This window comes from Lycium ferocissimum, chromosome 3 (genome assembly GCF_029784015.1).
Source record: "Lycium ferocissimum isolate CSIRO_LF1 chromosome 3, AGI_CSIRO_Lferr_CH_V1, whole genome shotgun sequence".
Lineage (NCBI taxonomy): Eukaryota > Viridiplantae > Streptophyta > Magnoliopsida > Solanales > Solanaceae > Lycium > Lycium ferocissimum.
The window spans coordinates 31,742,188-31,752,241 of NC_081344.1; the positions used below are offsets into that span (position 1 = coordinate 31,742,188).

Below are 10,054 nucleotides of genomic sequence, written 5' to 3' on the forward strand. Positions count from 1 at the left end.
CGCGTGGCAATTATTTTGCAATGTCAGTGTATATAACTTCAACATTTTGCAATTTTCAAATTCATGCCTTTTGCATCAAAAAGCTGCAAGAATAGTATTTCTTTTATTTCCGAGTAAGAAAAATTGGAAATTTGCTTAAACAATCTGCCTTACTTACTTTTCAACAATAAATTCTGGGACATTAACTTTTTTCATTTTTTCCCTTTTAAAATTTACTGCAAACAATAAGGAAAATTTCAACTTTTTATTTATTAAAATATTGGAAAAATACACATTTGCATGCTTTTTTCGAGTGGAGATAGTGATAATGGAACATGCTTTTTCCCTTGTTTTTCTCATCCTCATTTTTTGCAGTGTTTTGAAATTAATAAAATGCACGGTTCATCTTCATTCAATCAAATAACGTTGATTAACGGTATATGATTCCTATCCTTCTTCTTTGTTTAATTTAATATTTTGTTCCATATACTTCTACAACATTTTTAGCATTAGCTTCTACAAATTCTTTTTTTTTTTTTTTTTTTTTTTTTTTTTTTTTCTATTTGCGATTGTTGGGTATATTTTGGTATGGGTCGTAAGCATCGTGCAGAGGATTGATGGTGGGGTCGTCCTCGACTTTTTACTAATTTCGACCATTCTTTAGACTAAGGTGTAGGTTAACACGAGTCTATTGCGTCAGAGATGTCAGCCCAAATTTTTCGTTGCATATTGATGATTTGCCGTCGGTTTCTTTTGGTAGCCCTAAAATGAGTCAGTGTGATCCAAAACTCCGGGGTGACCCAAAACCCCGACACTCAGGGGATGTTCATGAAGAGTGTCAGATAAAGATATTCAAAATGTCAAAAGAAAAGGGAAAGAAAAAGTGTCGGAGCATGGTTCAGGCGATGAGAATGGGAGGAAGAAAGAAAAAGTGTTGTTGAATCACAAATTCCTTGTGAATGGATTCCTGAAACAGTAACTCATAGAGTTCCTCCAACACTCGACAACCTTGATGATAAGAAGGTAACTTGCTTTTTTTTTTTTTTTTGATTTTTGATACCTTGATAATATACTTTCATGCTAAATGGGAAATGAACTTGTATATAATGTAGTTTGTGTCCATAAAGTGCTACTCTGTGTTTTGAAGTAAAGAGTCTTTTCTCCTCTATGATACTCTGATAGTATATCAGATATACTAATTGAGTATCATAGAGGAGTTAATAGTAGTTTGTTGAAGCAATTTAGTTGATCCTCTATGATACTCTGTCAGTATATTTATATACAATAGGGGTATCATAGAGAATTTTTATCCAGATAGTATGTAACATAACAATAGGTATGTTATTGATACCATGCCAGTATATAATAAGTACTATGTAGGCATCACAGAGTACTGAGGTTTCTTTTGTGGTTGAATGGGATGGAGCATGGTTCTATAATACCCTCGTAGTATACAAGTAATATACGCCATATGAGGATTATAGGGTAATGAGGCATGTTGTTTTGATGGCTTTTTTTTTTTTTTTTTTTTTTGTTGTTGTTGTATAATCATTGTGTTTGCAAGCTGGAGATATTCATATTAAGATGAATATTGACTATAAATCGAAGATTGAATGCAACATCAACTGCAATATTCTTAGTGATTTTCTTTTCAAGTTGTCGAATTATAAGCAACTTGCTATGTTTAGAAAAATTTGTTTTGGTTCACATGTCTCCGGTTATGGTTCAAGGGCGAGTCTTGCAAAATTTGCTGATGAGGCAGGTGCATTACTTATATGATAATGCGTTGCATTTTTCGGTGAGTGGTGCCAAGTTGCGTTTTAAGTTGGCTGAGTTTGCTCTTATGTTGAATGTAAAGGCTCTATCACAGTAAAATCAGTTCCCAATCGGTTGGTGAAAAAGTAATTTAACAGTTCACCCAATGTGATATGGGCCCAGCTAATTGAGCACTGTTTTACTAAGACAAGATGGAAGTTTGATGTTGATGCCTTGAAGATTGCAATATTGTATTGTGTAAACACTTTCCTGTTTGCTATCTTGAAGACCAAATTTGTTGACTTGGCGTACTTTGTTTTGGTTGAGAGTGGTGAGTTCAATACGTGTCTTCATTTGTTGACCCTCAAGAGTACTCTCCAAAGCTTCCCTTTGCATAAACACGGTTTTAAGACTTGGAGTTCCTTGACTTGAATTCGTGTGAAATTAAAGTCTTGAATGAGTTCGGTATCGTATCACACATTCTATATAACTTTTGATGGCTTAATTAAATCTGTCTCAATTTACAAACAGCTAACTATAATTTAAGTATTCAATTTATGGTGTGTTCTTTTTCTAACCATGACTTTATGTAGCTAGACAATCTCAAAGGGAAAACAATTAAAGAAAAATAGAAAGAGAAGGGCAGCTTCTACATTATTCGGGTAAAACAGTAAGCAATATATATCATAACAGTAAGAAGTACAAGTTCAGGGATTTGGAATTAAATAAGATGTGAACCCCCAAATCCCCCACAAAAAAAAAAAAAAAAAAAAGGGGGAAGAAACTTAAGAAAATGAGTAACAAGAACCCAGCTAGCTAAGAATTAAAATGATAGCAATATTGCCTAAAGATGAGATGATTGGCCAGCAATGTCAATGACGAAACGGTACCTAACATCATTCTTTACAAGCCTATCAAGTCCTTCATTAATTTGATCAGTAGTGATAATCTCAATATCACTCAAGATGTTATGTTTCCCACATAAGTCCATCATTTCTTGTGTCTCTTCTATGCTTCCTATCATGCTTCCTTTCACTGTTCTCTTCCCTGCAAAAATAAATTAACTTTAATTTTACATATTATGATAAATGTAAATAATTTCTACATTATTGGATTAAGTTGATATATATGATAGACGAGCTCTGTATTATGCTTGATGTGCTAATCTAAAGAGTACTCATCGCATGTTAGTTTCATTGCAACTTCTTCCAATTTTCAAATTCATGTAACTTTGCATAAAAAAATATGCAACGGAATTTTCTTATATTTTATGAGTGACAAAAATTGGAAATGTGCTTAAAACAATCTGCCTTTCTTACTTTGCAACAATATATTGTGAGAGATTAACTATATTTCTTTTTAAAAAATTAACTGTAAACAAAAAGGAATTTTCACTATAATATACAAAAATAAAAACACAGTTGCATGCTTTTGATCAATTGAGTGGAGAGAGCGACAATGTAACTTTACCAAAAATCATAGGGAAAGCAGGCAAATCAATAGGCTTATCTGGTGCTCCAACAATCACTAAAGTTCCATTTACTTTTAGCAGCTCCAAGTAATTCCCAAGTGAGTGTTTGGCTGATACTGTATCCAAAATGAAGTCTAGTGTCCTTTTCTTTGCCTGCAAATCAACAGAATGAAGTTCCATTTAGTACTTCTTGTTAAGTTCTTTAACAGATACTCCCTCCGTCTCATAATAAGTGTCATCTTAGTTAAAAACACGCATATTAAGAAACTAATAATGCAATGTGAATTTTACTAAATTACCCCTATATAATAAAGATAAATTACTTTTTCCTCTTGATGAGAGCATGCACAAGTAGTAGTCCTTTTGACATTGGGAATCCAACAATACCAAGTTACTATGTGATTTTTTTAATTATCATTTAGATGTTACTTTAACTTGTCATTTTTTGTCTAAGGGTAGATTTGAAAAAAAAACAAGCCAATTTATTTCTTGATTTCCTAAGGTGACACTTATTATGGGACAAATTTTTTTGATTAAAGTGACACTTATTATGGGACTGAGGGAGTATTAAGATTGTGAGAAGATTTGAACTATGATATATATTCCACTGAAATTTTTTGTCTGCAGTAAGTCAAACAAAGTGTTTAAAACCTTAATTCCTTAAATATTAAATTTTTAAAATTTAAAAAATAGAGAATAAATTACTTCAATAGCTTACAATGAAAAGAGTTTAATTAGTTCTATTTTGACAGTACTTTTACATTATCAGGTCATTTAAAAACCAAATGCCGGTAACTTTGTGTAAGAATGAGTAACAGTAACCACCAAAAGTTGGTAAACGTGACCCGTGATAGCTGGTAAAACATATTGATAATGTAACATTGTATTCTTTGACATTATGAATAAGCTAATTTAATTGAAATGGAAAAGTAGGAAGGTCATCAGCACAAACCTGCATTTGTTTGGGATTAGTGCTTAATATAAAATCATCAGCACCTAAGTTGTTTTTAGCTTCTTGTTCTTTGGATGGAGAGGTACTGATGACAGTAACATGATGTCCAAATGCTTTCCCAAATTTCACAGCAACATGACCAAGTCCACCAAGACCAATAATTCCAATTCTTTTACCTTTTGTATCCACCAAGTTATTGTCTTTCAAAGGAGTATAAACTGTTATTCCTGCACATAATAATGGTGCTGCTCTATCCATTGCCATGTTATCTGGTATACGTACTACATACCTTCATGTAAACAAAGAGTACATTTAGAAAATTTAATTTTTAATGCTCTAAATTAATTTGACATCATCAATATTTCCCACATTCTGTGATTATTTTAAGAATTTCTGTAAATTCAACAAAATGGTTGTGATTTCACCTTATATCTTATACTAGTATATATGGGTGTAAATTTCAAATATCACCAAAAGCTTTTTCTCTTTTCTTGCTTCTTAGCTTCTTCCTTATTCACGTGCCCAAAATTTAAATTTTAAAATGTTTTCATTAAAGAAAGGGGAAAAAATGCGTTTATTTTCCTCATACAAAAAAGAAAACGAGGAAAATGTTTGTCGCATTGTAAAGTCCAAAGTATTTTTTGTAATAGATGCAAATTTAGTATACCTATATTATTTTAAAGAAATCTTTAACTTTATATATACGGTTATTGGGTTTTGAATACTATGTTGGTACACTCATTACTAGTTTTTTTAATAGTAAAGTTTTGTACACATATTTTAAAAAGATCGCCAGAATCTCAAAATAATACTCCCTCCGTTTTAATTTATATGAACTTATTTGACTGGGCACGACATTTAAGAAAGAGGGAAGACTTTTGAAACTCAGGTTCAAAATAAGCCTTGAAAATTTATGTATCGTAAATCATTCATAAAGTGAATTTGTTTCTAAATTAGGAAAGAGGTCATTCATTTTGGCACGGACTAAAAAGGAAATAGGTTCAAACAAATCGAAACAGAGGGGTATAAAATATCTAATGAAAATATATAAATCGTTATAAAATGTGTACAAAATTTGCATCTATTAAAAACTCTAGTATTGAATGTACCAACCCTTCTACTGGTTTCAATTTTGTGGGTTGGAAAACCTGTTTTGCTGGCCATCAACACGGTTGGCTAGCTAGACCATCTCAATAAAGTACAAGGAACAAAAAAAGAAATTATTCATGTGTGAGTATTTTACAGATAAAAGGGAATGTTAGTACTCCCTTCATCTCAAAATACTTGTCGTCTTTGCTAAAAAAATTAAGCTAGACCATCTCAATAAAGTACAAGGAACAAAAAAAGAAATTATTCATGTGTGAGTATTTTACAGATAAAAGGGAATGTTAGTACTCCCTTCATCTCAAAATACTTGTCGTCTTTGCTAAAAAAATTAATCTCAAAATACTTATCATTTTAAAAAATCAAGATAAAATAAAATAGTTTTTCCCCATTTTATCCTTTGTATTAATTATAGCATTTAAGTGGGAGTAAAACATTGATGGAATGTTTTAAGAGGGTAAAATAATTAAAATATTATCCTTATTAATGTTTTTTTAAGGGGCGTGTAAATAAAAAATACGACAACTATTTTGAGACGGAGGAAATACCTATTATCAGCAACAAGCATTTTGGAGTAGCCACCATAAGTGATGCTGCCATCCCAAAAGATGCCATTGTAAGTGAATTGGACTTGGTCACAATAATTCTCTTGGGACTCCTCACAATACTCACACTTCAAACATGTAGCTGCCAAGCAACCTACCCCTACTCTGTCTCCTATCTTGAATTTCCTCACATTGCCTCCCACCTTTGTTATAATCCCAGTAATTTCATGCCTTCAACATAGAAAAAACAAAAAAGGTACATTTTTATATAAGGGGATAAAACACCAATGTTCATTTCAATGCATGCCATCTTCTTAAAATTTTCATTCATTTTATGTGTTTTTCTTTGACGGGATACATAGTTTAAGAAAGTATAATACTTCCTCCGTCCCAAAAAGATTGTCCTTTTTTGACTTGGCACAAAGTTTAAGAAATAAAGGAAGACTTCTGAAATGTGTAGTCCAAAACAAGCCTTAGATATTTGTGTGGCTGTAAATCATCTCATAAAGTTAAATTGTTTCTAAATATAGAAATGTGACAATCTTTTTAGGACAAACTAAAAAAGAAAAAAGGACAATCTTTTTGGGACAGAGGGAGTAGAAACTTTTGAATCTTATTATCTTAAACTAAAGATCTGTATTTTGTATCAAAATGTGTTCTGAATCTTGATCTTAAATATGCTACATGGGATGTTGGAAGTAAAGAGTTCCTCCATCCGTCCCATTTTATGTGAAGGTGTATTACTATTTAGGGAGTCAAACAATTTTTCTTTGACTATAATCTTCTCAAACTTTTTGAATCATTAGCTATTTATTGACTTGTAGTACGTTTCGTGTAGTTTTCAAATAACTAAATAAATTATATTTTAAAATATTTGAAGAATTTATGCCGAGTTCAAAGTCGGACTTAAGTGTTTTGACCTCGTACACCAAACTACTTCACATAAACTAAAACGAGAGTTATGGTTTAGATCGAAAAATCTCAGAAAAAGATTAAGTCATACAGAACATGTAAAATGTAGTTAAGTTTTGCATTGTTGCGTCATTTTCCTCTTTATAGCATGCATAAAGATAACTATTATCTAGATAAAAAAGAAGAAGGTAAATGAGATAGCTACATACCCAGGCACAACAGGGTACATAGTAATGCCCCAATCGTCCTTGACATGATGAATATCCGTATGACACATCCCACAATACAAGATCTCAATGGTCACATCATTCTCACCATTTTCTCTGGTATATTTCAACCCAAAGAAAAAGAAAAAAAAAAAAAAAAAAAAAAAAAAGGAAAAAGATTAGTAACTTATAGTCACCGGTAAAAATCAAAACTAACCTGTTATTACATGTTACAACTATACTCATAGTATAACTACTTTTTTTTTTTTCCTAAATCCAACAATACAAAGGACAAAAATTGGAAATGTAGTAGTGATTAGTGAATATGTACCTCCTCTTGAAGGTAAAAGGTGTGATTTCGCCAGAAGAATCATGAGCTGCCCAACCAGAAACTGTTTGTGTGTGATTAGGTGTTGTTTGCGCCATTGATCTATCAATGTTTGGCCTTTTTTGGGAGTTGGGAGAATATAATGGAGTTTGAAGATGAGTGAGTGAGTGAGAATGGGAACAAGTGACAAGGCTCCCCTTTATGTAGAAACAGAAAGCAGATGAAACATTACTAATTTAAAGTCATCTGGTTGGCAGTGGGTAACTTGATATTAAAGACAAAGCTTAAACAGGTCTACCTAGCTAGTATACATAAATAAGTCCTTTTATCTATTCAGATTAATTTTTGAAGCACTATAGGTGGGATAAAAGTTTTGTGTTTCTTATCGATCCCATTCCTACAGAAAAAAAATTCTTAGATAATTTTGAAACTTGTACCTGATAAATTTAATACTTAAGCTTGACACTAGACAATTAGGATTGCAAATGTCACCTGAACTTTGTGGAATTACAACTTTCTGGAAGATGGTCAAGACGGTCTTTGGATTGGCTTTTTTAAAAATAGCTTATAAGTTAAAAGTTATAAGTTTGAAATACTCAATTTTTGGCTTTTAGCTTATTTTGTACCTTTTAACGTAATAGTAAGTGCTTAAAAACACCTTTTATTTTTCCCAAACTTTGTGGAATTATAACTTTTTGGAAGATGGTCAAGAGGGTCTTTGGATTGGCTTTTTTAAAAATAGCTTATAAGCTAAAAGTTATAAGTTTGAAATACTCAATTTTTGGCTTTTAGCTTATTTTGTACCTTTTAACCTAATAGTAAGTGCTTAAAAACACTTTTTATTTTTCCCAAACACCACATTTTAGCTTAAAGCTATTTTAGCCAGAAAGCACTTAAAATAAGTCAATCCAAACACCTCTAAGAAACCCGTCGATGTTTATAATGATTTGTGCATGTAAATATACCGATATCACGATCAGGGGAGGAGCATTCGGCCTAACCCAGTAGCTTTGGTCCGAATCATATATTTGTATTAAATTTGTTATCAAATATGTACAAATTATTACTTTAGAACCCATTAACTTTAAGGGAATTAAAACTCCGAACCCATAAGCTTCAAATTCTGGCTCTGCCTCTGATCACGATACAATTTCGAAGCTCATTATCGCACTTAACGAGCATATATTTCCGGAGTAAATATCTCAAATGGTCACTCAAGTTAGGAAAATTATGAAGCAAAGTCATTTTACTTTGTTTCGTATCAATAAAGTCACTCAGCTTGTGCGTTATATCTTAGAAAATCACTAGCTATTGTCAGATTATGAATTAAGTTTGTCGGAAATCTTTTTTGACATTTTATAATCTAATTTATATTTCATGTAGGACCCAACTAGTAACCTAATAATAAAATCTACTGAAAACATTTACTTGAGATCATTTTCGGTCTCATCAAAACTAAAAAGTGTTTGTCCACCGGGGAAGTTACTAATCAGAAAATCAAAGATCAAAACACAATGTTGTATTTGAAAATGCAATTGAGTTTTTTTTTTCTCTGTTTCTATTTGATAATGATGTAAGAAGATTGAACACTTAATTACCTTTTCAATGAAAGTGCTTGTCCACCCTACGTACAGTTTTGTACTCTGTCTTTGTATATCATTATTAAATAGAGAAAGAGAAAAAGCTTAATGACGTTTTCAAATAGAACACTATCATTTGAGTTGCGATGTTTTGACTAAATTAATTACATTTTCAAATATGAAATTGTGTTTTTGAGTTTTTGATTTTTGATTAATAGCTTCCCCGGTGGACACACACTTTCTTGTTTTGATGAGACTGAAAATGATTCCAAGAAAATATTTTCAGTCAATTTTATTACTAGGTTACTAGTTCGGTTCCGCGTGAAATATAAATTAGAATTTGAGATTCTAGAAAAAAATTCCAGCGAATCTAGCTCATAATCCAGCAATAGTGATTTTCTAAGATATAACACACTATTTGAGCCTGCTTGGACTAAACGAAAGATATTGTCAATAAATAGAAGTATCTCTTGCTCATTAACATCTCGGAAGTATTCAGCCACAGTTAGGGCAGTTAAACCAACTCTCACAAGGGCTCCCGACAGTTCATCCATCTGACCCTAAACTAGGGCCACTTTTAATTCTGCAATATTTTCTTCATTAATCACTCTAGATTCTTTCATTTCCATGTAATGATCATTTCTTTCCCGAGTATGTTATCATTTCTTTCCCGAGTATGTTCACCCACTCGGCCAAATACAGATACCCCCCGTGAGCTTTAGTAATATCGTTTAGCACTTCCATAATGAGTATTATTTTACCCACTCTAGCTCCCCCGATTAGTCTGAGACTTTATAGATTCACAATAAAATAAAGTGACTTTATTCCATAAGTTCCTTAACTTAAGTGACCATAAAAAAATTTACTTTATATTACCGCTAAGCAAACCTGCATTCATAAGAATAACTTTAGCTCCAAAAAAAAAAAAAATCACACTCTCGCCTCTCTCGGCGCACGTTAAGGGTTGTTATAATAAAGTGCACCACCGACGGCTATGGGGAGAGCAAGACCATGGAAACAACAATACACCTCTGTGGAAATTATGTATAGTAATTTCTTTATTGGTAATGCAAAGTCAAAGTTCCTTGTGGGTTCTTTTTCTCTCACTTCTCTTTTGTCCTTCGTGAATGCAAAATGTCCCTCATAGGTGGTGGAAAGTCTTTCTTTACACTTTATAATGAGAAGTCCGGGTTAGTAAATGGGCTAGAACAAGAGAGTGGTC

The 10,054-nt window shown here is 32.2% G+C and overlaps 1 protein-coding gene and 1 long non-coding RNA gene across 4 annotated transcripts; one reads left to right on the forward strand and one right to left on the reverse strand.

Moving 5' to 3' along the window:
• Positions 1 to 324: 324 nt before the first annotated feature.
• On the forward strand, positions 325 to 2,060 carry LOC132050176 (uncharacterized). The gene is made up of 2 exons (XR_009413276.1): positions 325 to 1,002; positions 1,838 to 2,060. It is a non-coding gene; the product is annotated as an uncharacterized LOC132050176 (long non-coding RNA).
• Positions 2,061 to 2,490: 430 nt separating this feature from the next.
• Positions 2,491 to 7,461, reverse strand: LOC132050177 (probable cinnamyl alcohol dehydrogenase 6). 3 transcript variants are annotated; one of them, XM_059441297.1, is made up of 6 exons: positions 7,256 to 7,458; positions 6,928 to 7,041; positions 5,810 to 6,037; positions 4,158 to 4,446; positions 3,205 to 3,358; positions 2,491 to 2,781 (listed from the first exon to the last, which is right to left on the reverse strand). In XM_059441297.1, the coding sequence occupies exons 1-6, from the start codon at positions 7,348 to 7,350 to the stop codon at positions 2,579 to 2,581; spliced, it is 1,083 nt and encodes a 360-aa protein (XP_059297280.1). In that variant the 5' UTR covers positions 7,351 to 7,458; the 3' UTR covers positions 2,491 to 2,578. The 3 variants fall into 3 exon arrangements, with proteins under 3 accessions (XP_059297280.1, XP_059297281.1, XP_059297282.1); XM_059441299.1 differs by having other exon boundaries at positions 2,632 to 2,798; positions 7,256 to 7,461; XM_059441298.1 differs by lacking the exon at positions 6,928 to 7,041 and having other exon boundaries at positions 7,256 to 7,460.
• Between the last annotated feature and the right edge of the window lie 2,593 nt (positions 7,462 to 10,054).